Source organism: Leptodactylus fuscus, chromosome 4 (assembly GCF_031893055.1).
Source record: "Leptodactylus fuscus isolate aLepFus1 chromosome 4, aLepFus1.hap2, whole genome shotgun sequence".
In the NCBI taxonomy this organism is placed as follows: domain Eukaryota; kingdom Metazoa; phylum Chordata; class Amphibia; order Anura; family Leptodactylidae; genus Leptodactylus; species Leptodactylus fuscus.
Window position 1 is genome coordinate 1,174,629 of NC_134268.1, and position 18,537 is coordinate 1,193,165.

Here is an 18,537-nt window from a genome sequence, read left to right on the forward strand (position 1 = left end):
TACTGCAGGAGTGACTGTGTACAATATATACTGCAGGAGTGACATCACCATGTACAATATATACTGCAGGAGTGATGTCACCATGTACAATATATACTGCTGGAGTGACATCACCATGTACAATATATACTGCAGGAGTGACTGTGTACAATATATACTGCTGGAGTGACATCACCATGTACAATATATACTGCAGGAGTGACTGTGTACAATATATACTGCAGGAGTGACATCACTATGTACAATATATACTGCTGGAGTGACATCACCATGTACAATATATACTGCAGGAGTGACTGTGTACAATATATACTGCAGGAGTGACGTCACCATGTACAATATATACTGCAGGAGGGACATCACTATGTACAATATATACTGCTGGAGTGATATCACTATGTACAATATATACTGCAGGAGTGACTGTGTACAATATATACTGCAGGAGTGACTGTGTACAATATATACTGCAGGAGTGACATCACTATGTACAATATATACTGCTGGAGTGACGTCACTATGTACAATATATACTGCAGGAGTGACTGTGTACAATATATACTGCAGGAGTGACGTCACCATGTACAATATATACTGCAGGAGTGACATCACTATGTACAATATATACTGCAGGAGTGATATCACTATGTACAATATATACTGCAGGAGTGACATCACTATGTACAATATATACTGCAGGAGTGACTGTGTACAATATATACTGCAGGAGTGACGTCACCATGTACAATATATACTGCAGGAGTGACGTCACTATGTACAATATATACTGCAGGAGTGACTGTGTACAATATATACTGCAGGAGTGACGTCACCATGTACAATATATACTGCAGGAGTGACGTCACTATGTACAATATATACTGCTGGAGTGACGTCACTATGTACAATATATACTGCAGGAGTGACTATGTACAATATATACTGCAGGAGTGACTGTGTACAATATATACTGCAGGAGTGACGTCACCATGTACAATATATACTGCAGGAGTGACATCACTATGTACAATATATACTGCAGGAGTGACATCACCATGTACAATATATACTGCAGGAGTGACTGTGTACAATATATACTGCAGGAGTGACATCACTATGTACAATATATACTGCTGGAGTGACGTCACTATGTACAATATATACTGCAGGAGTGACTGTGTACAATATATACTGCAGGAGTGACATCACTATGTACAATATATACTGCAGGAGTGACTGTGTACAATATATACTGCAGGAGTGACATCACTATGTACAATATATACTGCAGGAGTGACGTCACTATGTACAATATATACTGCAGGAGTGACTGTGTACAATATATACTGCAGGAGTGACATCACTATGTACAATATATACTGCTGGAGTGACTGTGTACAATATATACTGCAGGAGTGACATCACTATGTACAATATATACTGCAGGAGTGACTATGTACAATATATACTGCAGGAGTGACTGTGTACAATATATACTGCAGGAGTGACGTCACTATGTACAATATATACTGCAGGAGTGACTGTGTACAATATATACTGCAGGAGTGACGTCACTATGTATAATATATACTGCAGGAGTGACATCACTATGTACAATATATACTGCAGGAGTGATGTCACCATGTACAATATATACTGCTGGAGTGACTGTGTACAATATATACTGCAGGAGTGACGTCACTATGTACAATATATACTGCAGGAGTGACGTCACTATGTACAATATATACTGCAGGAGTGACGTCACTATGTACAATATATACTGCAGGAGTGACGTCACCATGTACAATATATACTGCAGGAGTGACGTCACCATGTACAATATATACTGCAGGAGTGACGTCACTATGTACAATATATACTGCAGGAGTGACGTCACCATGTACAATATATACTGCAGGAGTGACATCACTATGTACAATATATACTGCAGGAGTGACGTCACTATGTACAATATATACTGCAGGAGTGACGTCACCATGTACAATATATACTGCAGGAGTGACGTCACCATGTACAATATATACTGCAGGAGTGACATCACTATGTACAATATATATTGCAGGAGTGACGTCACTATGTACAATATATACTGCAGGAGTGACTGTGTACAATATATACTGCAGGAGTGACGTCACCATGTACAATATATACTGCAGGAGTGACTGTGTACAATATATACTGCAGGAGTGACGTCACCATGTACAATATATACTGCAGGAGTGACGTCACCATGTACAATATATACTGCAGGAGTGACATCACCATGTACAATATATACTGCAGGAGTGACTGTGTACAATATATACTGCAGGAGTGACGTCACCATGTACAATATATACTGCAGGAGTGACGTCACCATGTACAATATATACTGCAGGAGTGACATCACCATGTACAATATATACTGCAGGAGTGACTGTGTACAATATATACTGCAGGAGTGACTGTGTACAATATATACTGCAGGAGTGACATCACCATGTACAATATATACTGCAGGAGTGACATCACCATGTACAATATATACTGCAGGAGTGACATCACCATGTACAATATATATACTGCAGGAGTGACATCACTACTGTATACTCGCATATATATATATATATATATATATATATATATATATATATATATATGGTTTTCTGTCAGAGCTTTACTCCAGGTGCATCCAGCACTGATATCCAAACTAAGACACATCAGAGGATTAGATACACAGTTGAACATACACCATCACACATCAGGTGATCAGATACACAGCTCAACGCAGAGTATCACACATTGGAAGATTATATACACAGCTCAGGACACAGTATTACACAGCAGGGGATTAGATACACAGCTCAGCACATATCAGAGGATTAGATACACAGTTCAGTACAGACTCACACACATCAGAGCATTAGATACACAGCTCAGCACACATCAGAGGATTAGATACCCAGCTCAGCACACACTATCACACATCAGAGGATTAGATACCCAGCTCAGCACACACTATCACACATCAGAGGATTAGATACACAGCTCAGCACACATCAGAGGATTAGATATACAGCTCAGCACACACTATCACACATCAGAGGATTAGATACCCAGCTCAGCACACACTATCACACATCAGAGGATTAGATACACAGCTCAGCACACATCAGAGGATTAGATATACAGCTCAGCACACACTATCACACATCAGAGGATTAGATATACAGCTCAGCACACACTATCACACATCAGAGGATTAGATATACAGCTCAGCACACACTATCACACATCAGAGGATTAGATATACAGCTCAGCACACACTATCACACATCAGAGGATTAGATACACAGCTCAGCACACATCAGAGGATTAGATATACAGCTCAGCACACACTATCACACATCAGAGGATTAGATACCCAGCTCAGCACACACTATCACACATCAGAGGATTAGATACACAGCTCAGCACACATCAGAGGATTAGATATACAGCTCAGCACACACTATCACACATCAGAGGATTAGATATACAGCTCAGCACACACTATCACACATCAGAGGATTAGATACACAGCTCAGTACACACCATCACACATCGGAGCTTTATTCCAGGTTTCCATAACAACCCAGCCATTTTTTCTTCACTGCTGTAAGTCAGCTTTAACCCTTTCCCTTCCTGCCAATGGCATTTTTCAATTTTCATTTCTGACCCCCCCCCCTTCCAAACCCCATAACTTTTCTATTTCTCAGCTCTCAGAGCCATGTGATATCTTAATGTTTGTGGGACAAATTGTTCTTCCTGATGCCGCCATTACTTATGTAATATACAATGTCCTGGGAAGCTGGAAAACAATCTGAAGAAAAACAGCATTTGTGCGACTTCCTTACAGGCTTTGTTTTTACGGCGTTCACTGTGCAGCCACAATGACCTGTCCCCTGTATTCTATGATTCGGTGCGATTCCGGGGATATCAGATTTCTATGGTTTTATTTACATTTTAACCCCTTAACAGAAATCCAAAACTGTGCCAATTTTTTTTTTTTCTAAAAGTCGCCATATTCTGACCCCCATAACTTTTTTATACTTCCGTGTATAGGGATCTTTTCTTGCGGGGCCGGGAGTACTTTTCAGTTCTCCCATTTTGGGGAATTGCTTTTGCTTTGATCATTTTTTATTCAAAATTTTTATCAAAAGCAAAACTGTGAAAAAACGGCGTTTACCGTACAGGAAAAATATTTTTATAGATTTGTAGAGCGGGCGATTTCGGACACAGCGATGCCTAATGTGTATGTGTGCCACAGTATTTACTTTTATATGTGTTCTAGGGAAAGAGGGGGATTTTAATTTTTAATACTTTTTATTTTTTTTTTTTTTTTTTTTTTTTTTTTTACATTTATTAGACCCCCTAGGGGTCTGATCACTAATGCAGTGCTAATGTATTGTAAAAAAAATCATCATTTCTTTTGCAGGCTACATAGAGCAGCCCGCAAAAGAAAGTTACTGCACACCGGTCGGGGAGCCTTTGCTGTCATGCCAACGTGATGTCAGTCCTGTAGCTTGCTCCAGGTGCCAGCAATCACCGGTAAAAAGGTGGCGCCCATGTGCCGCCGGGAAAATGGCACTTCGATCAGCTTTGACCTAGGCGCTAGAAGGGTTAATGCCCACAATCGGTCAGGAAGGGCTAAAGGGGAAGAGCGCTGTTGATGACACTGTTACACAAGGTCACATACACACAGCTTTACTCCAGATATTCATAACTACCAATTGCAGGTTTTTCACTGATATCCAAACTGATACACATAAACACATGACACTTATGGACACACACACAAAAGACATGCAAAATACATCAGTGCAAAACTGGGCATTTCTTATGGGGCCACTACAAAAATGAAATATACCTCTGTTACCTGCTAGTGCACTACACATACTGCAGGAGTGACATCACTACCGTGTAATGTACAATATACTGCAGGACTGACATCACTACTCTAGAATATTAAACATCATAAGATGTGCCCTGGGCTGAACACGTACCCTCTGGATCCAGAAGTCTGGTGACCCCGAGCTCACGTTCTGCCACATTGAAGGCCTGGTCCAGGTTCTCCAGGTTGGTCTGACGATACACGCGGGTCATGTCTATCAGCATGGGTCTGTAAAGAGAAGGGAATGGTCAGAACAAACCAGACCTCACAGCTCTACATGGGCTACATACAGTGATGGGGTGCTGAGGAAAAGAAGCTGCCAGTCTACAGCTGGAGGGAGGAGGAGGAGGAAGAGGAGAATATAAAATTATAGAATATACAAGAGAATATAAAATACAAGTACAAGTAAGAATATATCATACAGGAGGGAGGAGGAAGAAGAGGATATATCATACAGGAGGGAGGAGGAAGAAGAGGATATATCATACAGGAGGGAGGAGGAAGAAGAGGATATATATACAGGAGGGAGAAGGAAGAAGAGAATATATCATACAGGAGGGAGGAGGAAGAAGAGGATACATCATACAGGAGGGAGGAGGAAGAAGAGAATATATCATACAGGAGGGAGGAGGAAGAAGAGGATATATATACAGGAGGGAGGAGGAAGAAGAGAATATATCATACAGGAGGGAGGAGGAAGAAGAGGATATATATACAGGAGGGAGGAGGAAGAAGAGAATATATCATACAGGAGGGAGGAGGAAGAAGAGGATATATATACAGGAGGGAGGAGGAAGAAGAGAATATATCATACAGGAGGGAGGAGGAAGAAGAGAATATATCATACAGGAGGGAGGAGGAAGAAGAGAATATATCATACAGGAGGGAGGAGGAAGAAGAGGATATATCATACAGGAGGGAGGAGGAAGAAGAGGATATATCATACAGGAGGGAGGAGGAAGAAGAGGATATATATACAGGAGGGAGGAGGAAGAAGAGACTATATCATACAGGAGGGAGGAGGAAGAAGAGGATATATCATACAGGAGGGAGGAGGAAGAAGAGAATATATCATACAGGAGGGAGGAGGAAGAAGAGAATATATCATACAGGAGGGAGGAGGAAGAAGAGGATATATCATACAGGAGGGAGGAGGAAGAAGAGGATATATATACAGGAGGGAGAAGGAAGAAGAGGATATATCATACAGGAGGGAGGAGGAAGAAGAGAATATATCATACAGGAGGGAGGAGGAAGAAGAGGATATATCATACAGGAGGGAGGAGGAAGAAGAGGATATATCATACAGGAGGGAGGAGGAAGAAGAGGATATATATACAGGAGGGAGAAGGAAGAAGAGGATATATCATACAGGAGGGAGGAGGAAGAAGAGAATATATCATACAGGAGGGAGGAGGAAGAAGAGGATATATATACAGGAGGGAGAAGGAAGAAGAGAATATATCATACAGGAGGGAGGAGGAAGAAGAGGATATATCATACAGGTGAGAGGAGGAAGAGGATATATCATACAGGAGGGAGGAGGAAGAAGAGGATATATATACAGGAGGGAGAAGGAAGAAGAGAATATATCATACAGGAGGGAGGAGGAAGAAGAGGATATATCATACAGGAGGGAGGAGGAAGAAGAGAATATATCATACAGGAGGGAGGAGGAAGAAGAGGATATATATACAGGAGGGAGAAGGAAGAAGAGAATATATCATACAGGAGGGAGGAGGAAGAAGAGGATATATCATACAGGAGGGAGGAGGAAGAAGAGGATATATCATACAGGAGGGAGGAGGAAGAAGAGGATATATCATACAGGAGGGAGGAGGAAGAAGAGGATATATCATACAGGAGGGAGGAGGAAGAAGAGAATATATCATACAGGTGAGAGGAGGAAGAGGATATATCATACAGGAGGGAGGAGGAAGAAGAGAATATATCATACAGGAGGGAGGAGGAAGAAGAGAATATATCATACAGGAGGGAGGAGGAAGAAGAGAATATATCATACAGGAGGGAGGAGGAAGAAGAGAATATATCATACAGGTGAGAGGAGGAAGAAGAGAATATATCATACAGGAGGGAGGAGGAGGGGAAACAGAATATAAATAATACAAGTGGGAAGGAGAGAAGGAGGTAGAGAAGATAAGATAATATATAATACAGGAGAGGGATAAGTAAAAGATTATATCATACAGGTGAGAGGAGGAAGAGGATATAATCATAGAGGAGGGAGGAGGAGGAAGAGAGAATATATCATACAGGTTCAGGGAGCCCCACATCTGACCTGGTAGCCAGACACTCTAAGATTCTACATGTGTCCGAGGTAGAATAATTTACTCTCATGTATGTAGAATATATGACACAATTCTGACATAAATTCCTCCTCTAGACACGCACATGTTCCCTGTAGGTATCACACTTATATACTGTAATATGATACTAACACACCCTGCACTGAGGATAACATGACACCTATACGACCAACCACACTATATAATATACACACAGGCGGTACATTATACACACTACATATTATACACACACTACATATTATACTTACAGGCGGTACATTATACACACTACACATACAGGCGGTACATTATACACACACTACATATTATACACACATTACACACAGGTGGTACATTATACACATTACACATACAGGCGGTACACTACATATTATACATACAGGCGATACTATAGATTATATAACGTTACTGACTGTATGCTGTCACATTCATACACACTGTACATTATTAGATACCGGACACACTATAGACAGTCTACGCCATAGTGGTAGTGTCAGGTGGAGCAGCCTGCAGGTAGACGGCACATCACACCTGCAGTCTGGCTTCCTGTCCCTCACATCCCCCACCCCCGGCTGTCAGTATTTTTCGGCTATTCTCCAGGCCAGAGCTTCGTACATTTCTTTCAGCAGCAGCTCTGAGCGGATAGAGTAGACGGAGCCCAGGTACGTGCTGCTCCGATCCCCGGCGCCGTTCACATCCTCCATGGATCTGTAGCCATTTTCTGAAGGAATGTCCTCACACAGCATCACTATCCTGTCCATGGACTGAGCCCGGCGGGACAGTGCGTTCCCGGAGTGATGCTTGGTGGTTTTCTTCTGCTTCCCTCTTCTCCTCTTCTGTCCATCATGAGACATAGTGATGATCAGATCACACCCTGGTCCCAAAGCCTGGCACGGACGCTTCACCTGTGGCTTCTCAGCATCCAAGTTCCTTCATCTCAAGTGTCTGTAACACCTCCTCCTCCTCCTGTGTCTCCAGTTACTTTCTACGCCAGCGTCTCCAGGTGAGATCTCTGGTGCTGTGGTCACTAGTTATATTCAGCAGCTTCTCCTTGATCCTGCACGGCTGCTTGTGTCTGGGCCACAGATCGGGTGTGTGAGGGAGACACAGCTGAAGATCAGGGCGTGTCGGCTTCCCCGTGCTATTACATGTTATACAGTGATTAAAAAAAATAATAGGAGACTGGGAGGGAGGAAGACGCTGGAACAAGTCGCCTCCAGCTACTAAATGAAAGCGCCATGTGTCTGCACCTGAGCTCACAAACATCGCGCACTACCACCGCCATAGTCCTCTTGTGATGTGTGTGTGGGGGGGGGGGTGTGCGAATCCTTATTACATCACAGCTGCAGCCAAATAGGAAGAGGACAGCATTCATCTGTCCAGAAATGAGACCACAACCTAGTACTGATCACAGCTGAAAATCTGTTACAATTGCATCAGTCTGGTGCCCATACTGTTCCCAGAACTGTCACAAACTATCAAGACAGGAGATACAGTGTAAGAAGTCCATTCAATGTGTGAGCAGGACTAGGTGAGGATTGGGGGGGGTGTAACCTGTAGGTGTCACTGACAGGAAGCAGAGATCTTGGAAATAGTGAAGAAACACAGTATATAGTCTTCATTATACCCTGGCTGATAGGAGTAGTACTAATAGGAGATGATCGGAGTAGTAGTAGAGCTGCCACACGACGGTGTAGGATTCCAGCACCACAACCAGCCTGCGGCAGCAGCGGTGACTATAGCCCCTTCCTCCGGACACACTGACCACCTGCCCCCTTGTGGTGGTTGTGATCTCAGCACATCCCTATGTAGCCCGGGAGGTGGAGTAGATCTGGCGGCCCCTCCGCAGGCTCAGACCTGCACTCACCAGCCTCATTGTTTAGGACCAGGCATTGTTTTTGGCTGATGGATGAAATCTTGTTCCAGCAGGAGATGAATAATCCAGATCCACCCGAATGCCAGAGCGCGGTATTAGTACATGGCACACCGACGCTGAGCATGTAATGGGGTGTGTTGTTCTGCACAGCACTTCTTTTTATGTAGACTGTGAGCCCCATTGAAGGATCACAATGTACATTATTTTTCCTATCAGTATGTCTTTGTAGACTGGGAGGAAATCCATGCAAACACGGGGAGAACATACAAACAGATGTTGTTCCTGGCGGGATTCGAACCCAGGACTCCAGTGCAGCAAGGCTGCAGTGCTAACCACTGAGCCACCGTGTTGCGCCTTCTGAACAGCAGTTCTGTGCGATCTCCACTGTAGAGTGTCAGTGCTGGGGATGAGGTTTTCTACAGACATAAGGGGCATCAGTTGAAAAACATGTTCTGCAGCTTTGAAGAATAGCGAGCGGCTCTGCATACACTGACATAACATATACATGGGTGAAACGCTCCGCAAAACATGAATGAAATGTGCTGCAGATAAGAGTCACAGGACTGTGCTCATCACAGACACCTATAAATGAGGCATACAGGTCAGACGCTCTGCAGATGGGAGAGACAGACACTGCTCCTCTATGTCCTGTGTGACCAGGTGTATAGTCTGCAGGTATAGTGCCCTATTCTCAGTATAGGAGAGAGAGTCTGCAGGTATAGTGCCCTATTCTCTGTATAGGAGAGAGAGTCTGCAGGTAGAGTGCCCTATTCTCTGTATAGGAGAGAGAGTCTGCAGGTGTAGTGCCCTATTCTCTGTATAGGAGAGAGAGTCTGCAGGTAGAGTGCCCTATTCTCAGTATAGGAGAGAGAGTCTGCAGGTATAGTGCCCTATTCTCTGTATAGGAGAGAGAGTCTGCAGGTAGAGTGCCCTATTCTCAGTATAGGAGAGAGAGTCTGCAGGTGTAGTGCCCTATTCTCTGTATAGGAGAGAGAGTCTGCAGGTAGAGTGCCCTATTCTCAGTATAGGAGAGAGAGTCTGCAGGTATAGTGCCCTATTCTCTGTATAGGAGAGAGAGTCTGCAGGTAGAGTGCCCTATTCTCAGTATAGGAGAGAGAGTCTGCAGGTATAGTGCCCTATTCTCTGTATAGGAGAGAGAGTCTGCAGGTAGAGTGCCCTATTCTCAGTATAGGAGAGAGAGTCTGCAGGTATAGTGCCCTATTCTCTGTATAGGAGAGAGAGTCTGCAGGTATAGTGCCCTATTCTCAGTATAGGAGAGTCTGCAGGTGTAGTGCCCTATTCTCAGTATAGGAGAGAGAATCTGCAGGTATAGTGCCCTATTCTCAGTATAGGAGAGTCTGCAGGTGTAGTGCCCTATTCTCAGTATAGGAGAGAGAGTCTGCAGGTGTAGTGCCCTATTCTCAGTATAGGAGAGAGAGTCTGCAGGTATAGTGCCCTATTCTCAGTATAGGAGAGAGAATCTGCAGGTATAGTGCCCTATTCTCAGTATAGGAGAGAGAGTCTGCAGGTATAGTGCCCTATTCTCAGTATAGGAGAGAGAGTCTGCAGGTATAGTGCCCTATTCTCAGTATAGGAGAGAGTCTGCAGGTATAGTGCCCTATTCTCAGTATAGGAAATAGACTCTGCAGGTATAGTGCCTTATTCTCAGTATAGGAAATAGACTCTGCAGGTATAGTGCCCTATTCTCAGTATAGGAGAGAGAGTCTGCAGGTATAGTGCCCTATTCTCAGTATAGGAGAGAGAGTCTGCAGGTATAGTGCTCTATTCTCAGTATAGGAGAGAGAGTCTGCAGGTATAGTGCCCTGTTCTCAGTATAGGAGAGAGAGTCTGCAGGTATAGTGCCCTGTTCTCAGTATAGGAGAGAGAGTCTGCAGGTGTAGTGCTCTATTTTCAGTGCAAGATGCTCTTTAGTTATATTATCTAGCTCTTAGAGATGCTCTGCAGATGTAATGCCTTGGATGCTCCGCCTACACCTTGCCCTCTACTCCTAAAGTTAGCGCTGCAGTGAGATGCTCTGCAGGACGCAGTACGTATCATCAGGCGGGGTGGACACACCCTGATCATCCTTTTGAAGATGACATTTGCGCTTCGCGTCTGAACAAGTCTCCCACATAAAACGAAAGGAATTTGTTCTATCTGCTACTATCGCCTCAGGTGCAGAATTCCTCGCCAAGAAGGGGCGGCTCTGAAAGTAGCCGCCAATCCCAGGAGGTACCCTGGGAAGTCGCAGGAGCCCATGCAGATCAGCCACTCCCACCCTCTTACTTGTGCCGGTGGATGATGGCGTTGAAGAGCCGCCCGTCCCTCCAGTTGCTGGTGAAGTTGTCACAGCGCAGGCCCTGGTAGCCCTCCGTCATACGCTGTGACCACAGGAGCAGCTTCTCTTTGGCCGTCATGTCCTCAGACTGACCACTGACCTGGATATCTGAGATCTGAAAAGATGGGAGAAAGGAAGAACGTCACGTTATACGGAGCACGACACTACTGCGCCCATTATCCACTGCCCTGAAAGTGATAGGAGATGTGGTCTGCCCAGAGGAGGGAAGCGATCAGACGGCTCTGACTATGTGGAACCATTCAACAAGCTCCAACCACAGACTACGCTTCCTCAAAAACGGCACGTGAAGAAAACCACAGACCGCGCCACAGACCCATCTTACTGCACTACAAGTCTCAGCAAGCCATCAATGTCCACACATCTCATGGCATGATGGAAGCTAATTGCAGGTCACATGATTCCCTGCAGTTTCCAGGTCTGCCTGTAGGTGGGGCACTGTCCTGTCCATATACCCAGCATGCCCCGGGGATACAGCCATGGAGGTCTGGGCACAGTAATAGGACAACTATTCTGGCACTGCCACAGAGAGACAGGAAATGATAAAGCCTGGCAGTGTGGGGGAGGGGGTGCCGTGGTAAGTGAGTCACCGGTGACCACACCCTGTGGTCTGCACAACGCGCCAGCTGCACACGAGCTGCGCCCGTCACATGGAGAACACGAGGGAGCTCTAAATGTGAGTGGGGTCTCACCTGGAAGTGAAGGATGATGGTCCATATCAGGCCCAAGGTCAGCTTGGGGTTCCCGTCTGCGATGTCATCGTTGCGAATGTTTACCAGTTTCACCTGTAAGAGCGACAGCAGAGCTGAGCGTGGCTGATCTCAGGAACAAGTGACAGCAGCCACAGGTGACATCACTTACCTGTCGAAGCTTTAGGAAATCCAGAGCAATCTGTACATTCTGCAGCTTGTGGAAACGCATGCGTCCTTTCTCCCGGGGCTGGAACGTAACACAAACAGGTCACATGATGTAATAACAGCGTATGGCGCCCAGAGATCTCGCACACGTGCTCCAGCACACACACAGTGGTATAACAGGGGGCCATGACAGCGCGTGGGAGACAGTTAGTTCATCCAGGACTCCATTGTATTAGTTACACGGTATTACAATAGGCCACCATCTTGGCACCGGCGCAGTGATGTTCTGCTCACCAGGTGCACACAGGGGGCGCTCATTCACATTCCTGAACTCACTGCAGCTAAACAACAGAAACATTCCCGGACGCCCAGCTCCGCCATAAAGGGACATTCAGGAAATCCCATGGACGTCCGCCCTGTGAGGGCGAGCATCCTGCGGAGGAAAGGCCTTCAAAGGGAGGAGGAAATAGCGCTTCACACCGAACCCCAGCCGCAGAGCATCCCACCGAGCCAGCTACCCAGCCGCAGAGCATCCCACCGAGTCAGCTACCCAGCCGCAGAGCATCCCACCGAGCCAGCTACCCAGCCGCAGAGCATCCCACCGTGCCAGGTACCCAGCCGCAGAGCATCCCACAGAGCCCTCAGATGCCCAGACGCAGAGCATCACAATGTGACCCCAGCCGCAGAGTATCCCATCAAGCCCCCAGCTACCCAACCGCAGAGCATCCCACCGAATCCTCAGCTACCTAGCCGCAGAGCATCACACTGAGCCCCCAGCCGCAGAGCTTCACACTGAGGCCCCAGCCGCAGAGCATTACACTGAGCTCCCAGCTACCCCAGCCACAGAACATCACATTGGGCCCCAACTACCTTGGCCACAGATCAACAGACTAAGCCCTCAGCAAGTCCTTCCGCAGAGCATCACACCGAGCTCCAAGCTACCCCATCCTCAGAACATCCCACAAAGCCCTCAGCTACCACCGCTGCATCACATTGAACCCTTAGCTACACCAGTCGCAGAGTATCACACAGAGCCTGCAGCTCCCCAGTACACAGCTGCAGAGCATCACATCAAGCTCTTGGCTACTCCAGCTGCAGAGTATGACTCCAAGCATAAATCTCTATATGTATCACCCAATATGTCTGCTAGAGATGACATCATCAGTCTGACTCCTGCCACCACTAACCTGTGTCGTCTGGATGTGTGACATCATCCTGAAGCCCGTATGTGATGTCACCAGTTCCAGATACCTGTCACAGGCTCCTGCCACTCCCGGAGGTGGGGTACCATTACACCTGGCGCAGTCACATGGGCTACTGGGAGGAGGGGCCATGCATCTCCAGCCAATCAACATACATCCAATAACAAAACTCACCACTCACGTTAGCGCTGGTTTAGCAACAATCTGATTGGCTGGCTAGTGTATATTGTCATCCTTGACCATGCGGGGATCAACTGCAACATTTTTTTTTTTACTGAACTGCGCCATTTCTGGGGGAGAGAAGGCCGGGGTACAAGGGCTGCAGCAGGAGGGGGTGAATTGCCCCATTGTAATAAACCTGGTGCAATCCATGAGGTATATGAGGTGAGATATATTATATGTATGATGTAATACAATCAGTCACATGGTCATGTGGTGTGTAATATGAGATATAGTATAATAATGGGGAGGGGCAGCTGCTGCTCTTTGTATACAATGCCCCAGGACAGGTATAGACAGGGATGACATCACACCTGCACCCAGCCAATGGCAGACCAGCATGCGACTAAAACATCATGCTAGGTGCAAACATGGCGCCCTCTGGCACTCACCAGCCGCAAGTTCCTGATAACGTCCCGTTCCCTCGGCTACCCAGCAACAGCAGTGCAAGAAGGGAGCAAAGGGCACAGGGCAAAGGTCAGGGCAGAGTCCAGCAAAGGGGAGAAAATAAAGGGGAGAAAGAGAAAGGCGAAGGTTTTATCCGAGCAGAAGTGTTAATAGGTTAAAGAGAGGGGGGGGGGGGGGTGATGGGGGATGGGAGGGGGTTACCTGGACCTTGCTCTACAGTTCTGTATAGTTCATGTGCTAGGTCTCTGACCTATAGATGCCCATTACACACAAGTAAGATGCTGGGCCGGGTCATTGTGAATGAAAAGTTCTGCAACTTTGACAAGGTTTGCTACAATGTGTCAGTGCAGTCAATCTTCAACATGCTAAGTAAAGCAGCAAAATAAATCCCTCTCCGGTCCTGATAGACTGTTACAATATTTCGGTGAATGTAAAGTGTTTCAATATGTAGCACAAAATGAAGAGTTTGCTAAGGACTGTCTAGCCTAGGTGCAAATGTAACAAACCCTCAGTTGTGAGAAGTGCTAGGTCAGGACGTGATTATAAACAATGTTCCCTTTCACTGAAAGCAAGCAGAGATCCTGAAATTTGGAGGAGCTAAAACAGAACATCTATTAAAAACCTGCAGGACTTCACACGACCCAGAGGTTATGTTGGGCGCTGGCCCTTTAAGCCTGTAGAGTGTCTATGTGAGTGGCTGCCATACTGGGTATATCACTGAGTATCCACCGTCATGTATATCAGGGCAGCTATCGATCAGGAGAACAGAGGATGAGGGGTGAGCGCCATTAGTAGTGAGAGATGCAGGAGGTCTGTCATGAGATTCCCAGGAGAGCGGAAGCTGCAATCCATATTGAGACAGAGTAATATGGGGTCACTCACCAGGGTCTCCCCTGACAGCACTTCCAGGAGAGAGATGAGGTTGTGTCCATCCCGGAGGTCTTCATACAGATCATTCACGTGACGGTGAGCCTGGAGACAAAAGAGACATTGGATTAGTCTGGGGATAACCTAGTGACCAAGGAGCCAGGCACTGCAGCACAGGAGCAGCCAGCGCTGGAGGAGAACAGGGCGGAGGACTTGGCACAGTCTCTTTAACCTTTCGTCTGGAATGTAGCAGACACCTCGCCCAGGAGAATCCATCAATGTCAGTACAGTGCCCATGCTGCCCTACACTGATAAGTCCCTACTATCCGTAGTTATACCCTGTACGAGGGGCCTGTACCTGGACCCGCTGCCCTCACCTCTAGCTCAGACAGGGAATATTCCCAATGTGGCTGGCTGGACCCCCACGCCTGGCGCAGGGCGGCTGGATTTTCCTGGCACTAAACCTTGCTGTGTATAAAGAAATCTGCAGGAAAATTCACATAAAGGGCCCAATGTATTCAGGAGTCTCCGAAGGCCAAATCTGCAAAATGTATGGAAGACGTGAGCCAACAGCGCCAGCAGACCTGGGCACGCCAACGCCACAGTGACAACTCATGTTACCATAAAGGCTGCTCCATCTGCATACCTGTAAGTGTACAGAGGGAGAGGTGGGTCATGGGGGCGCAGTGCTGTCTATCTATGGCTACAGCGTGAATAGAGTTAATGAAGCAGACACCTTCTTGGTAAACAAACATGACTCTGGGACATCATATACAATCTATACAATATGCCTGGGGCGTTCACAGAAATGACAGCGCCATTGTATGAGCACAGCTGTCAGCAAGGACGGAGTGTCTGATGGAGAACACATCATGGCGGCATGCAGGGACACACCTGGCACACCATGCAGCACCCACAATACAATGATGGGGGAGTAAAATACTGTCACTCCAAGGTAAGTCCAGAAACATTATGGACTCGTCCACAGCGGCTCTATGGTAGGTGGCACTGGTGCCCAATGTTATGCCGAAAATCAGGATCACTCATTGTGATTAATATGGTAGAAGCCATGCAACACACCCCTGCCGTGACCAGCAGATGGAAGAAGGGACTGTCGGGGCACCTACCTCTGCTCTCCAGTGCTGCAGAGCCCACAGGAGGGGAACAGGAGAGAGGACGAAACATGAGAGGAGGACAACAGGACAAGGACAGGAAGAAGAGAAAGGAATTAAAAGTTGTCATAAACCAACCAAAGACCCCGACACAGAGCAGCTGAATAAGACTAGAGGTGAGAACAAGGACCTACAAAAGGAGGACTACCTGCAACCTATAGAAAGGAATGGACCGGACATCAGACAACCCTGTCAGTGACCAACACAATACAAGTGGGTCTGTCAACAGCACCTACAGATCCCTAGAGAGCCCACAAAGGGGCCCACACAGACAACCGGAGAACTACAAATCACAAGAAACCTTAACATGGACCATGAGAACACCCCAGGACAATGGGGACCATATCAAGGAGAGTCTAGGACTGACCACCTTCATACAACTACAGAACATTAGGGGACCCCATACATCACAACACCCATCATTACCCCTGCGGCACAGGAGAACCTATGACACTAAACCAATCCTACAGGTTTTAGAAGAGACTTTACTGCTGGTGTATAGTAAACAGATTAGCAATGACCCCACCAGGTCTGACACCCCGCAGGACCTGCGCCAGGTCTGACACCCCGCAGGACCTGCGCCAGGTCTGACACCCACACTATCACCATGGACCTTGCTTTCCACGATGCACCCTCTCCATTAAGAGTCACTCATTGTCAGTACTGACTCACTAGAGTCCACAAACCATTGAGGTCAAGAGGACAATAAACTAATAAAATGACAGGTATGAAAGGCCACAGAAATTCCTGACTTTATGGCAGAGACCCGACCTCCCCTCCTCCACACTGCAGTCTGGGATAGGTATAACATTCAGAGTAAGGTAGGACAGTATGCAGGTGCAGAGGTCAGAGGGAACCAACAAGGGGGATCCTACAGGTCACAGAAACTCCGAGGTCAGGGGAGGGAACCCGTTTAGGATAACCATGTGGCAGTATGGAGGATCCTATATGACAAGGCTTTTCTCATGCCGCACCAGCTCTCTGGAAATCCCAAAATATGCAGCGTTACTGCGCCCTAAAACACATCTTATTAAGGTAGGCTGACCCTTCCCCAAACCCCAGACTGCATACACAGATCCCCCCCAATATAGAGAATCCCATCTATCACCACAGAGACCAGCATGGAGGATCCCATATAGCAATACATATATAGGGGAACCCCGGCCGCTGCCAGAGATCAGCCAAAGGATCTACCACTATTTGCAGTCCCATTTGCCAGTACAGAGATCACGGAGTGGATCCCGCCGCGCGCCAATACACTTCACAAACAGATTCCTTGTGCCTGCGCCATCCAACACTTAACCCCTTTATAGTCGAGTCTTCTCACTTTAGTGATGTTTGGCCTCCTTATTAGATGAATGGCCTCTTTGTATCATGAAGGACATGGTGTCCTGAAGAATTATCTGAAATTTCGCCCAGGGCGCCACAGACCCACCCAGTCCCAGAATAATGGAAGCACGGGAACGTCTGACATTTTATTTATGGGTGGGAAGACAACAAAGATGGAGAGACTGGCATCAGCACACGGCGAGGAGATCCAGACCGCGTCTACCAGTTACTCAAGACAGATCTCCAGTCTATTCCCCAGTACACAAGGTGTCACACAGCGCCCTCAGCTGGACAGTGCAATATAGCCTCTCTCATGCAGCAGAGTGTATGCCCAACCTCCGCTCAAAAATATCCCCAAAAAGATGCAATATGGCAGGGAGAAAGTGAGCACATAAAGGGGAGCAGAGGCCAATAAAGATTAGGAAATGGGGGCTATTCTGGGAAAGGGAGAACACTGGAGTCTGCACTATGTCCTGAAGAAAGGGGGCAGCACTATGTCCTGAAGAAAGGGGGCAGCACTATGTCCTGAAGAAAGCGGGCAGCACTATGTCCTGAGGAGAGGGGGCAGCACTATGCCCAGTAGAGAGGGGGCAGCACTATGCCCAGTAGAGAGGGGGCAGCACTATGCCCAGTAGAGAGGGGGCAGCACTATGCCCAGTAGAGAGGGGGCAGCACTATGTCCTGAGGAGAGGGGGCAGCACTATGTCCTGAGGAGAGGGGGCAGCACTATGCCCAGTAGAGAGGGGGCAGCACTATGTCCTGAGGAGAGGGGGCAGCACTATGCCCAGTAGAGAGGGGGCAGCACTATGTCCTGAAGAGAGGGGGCAGCACTATGTCCTGAGGAGAGGGGGCAGCACTATGTCCTGAGGAGAGGGGGCAGCACTATGTCCTGAGGAGAGAGGGGGCAGCACTATGCCCAGTAGAGAGGGGGCAGCACTATGCCCAGTAGAGAGGGGGCAGCACTATGTCCTGAGGAGAGGGGGCAGCA

General features: G+C 47.0%; 1 protein-coding gene across 20 annotated transcripts in view; it reads right to left on the minus strand.

Moving 5' to 3' along the window:
- The window catches only part of PLEC (plectin), a 180,924-nt gene that overhangs the window by 46,534 nt on the left and 115,853 nt on the right, over positions 1-18,537 (minus strand). For 7 of the 20 annotated variants that reach the window (XM_075269958.1, XM_075269969.1, XM_075269977.1 and 4 more), the window contains 7 exons: positions 16,176-16,190; positions 15,064-15,153; positions 14,166-14,201; positions 12,357-12,434; positions 12,188-12,280; positions 11,426-11,592; positions 5,049-5,164 (listed from right to left, as the gene is read on the minus strand). In XM_075269958.1, the coding sequence (XP_075126059.1) occupies positions 5,049-5,164; positions 11,426-11,592; positions 12,188-12,280; positions 12,357-12,434; positions 14,166-14,201; positions 15,064-15,153; positions 16,176-16,190 (595 nt within the window). The remainder of the gene's footprint in view (positions 1-5,048; positions 5,165-11,425; positions 11,593-12,187; positions 12,281-12,356; positions 12,435-14,165; positions 14,202-15,063; positions 15,154-16,175; positions 16,191-18,537) is intronic. The other 13 variants (XM_075269959.1, XM_075269973.1, XM_075269978.1 and 10 more) reach the window with 3 other exon arrangements.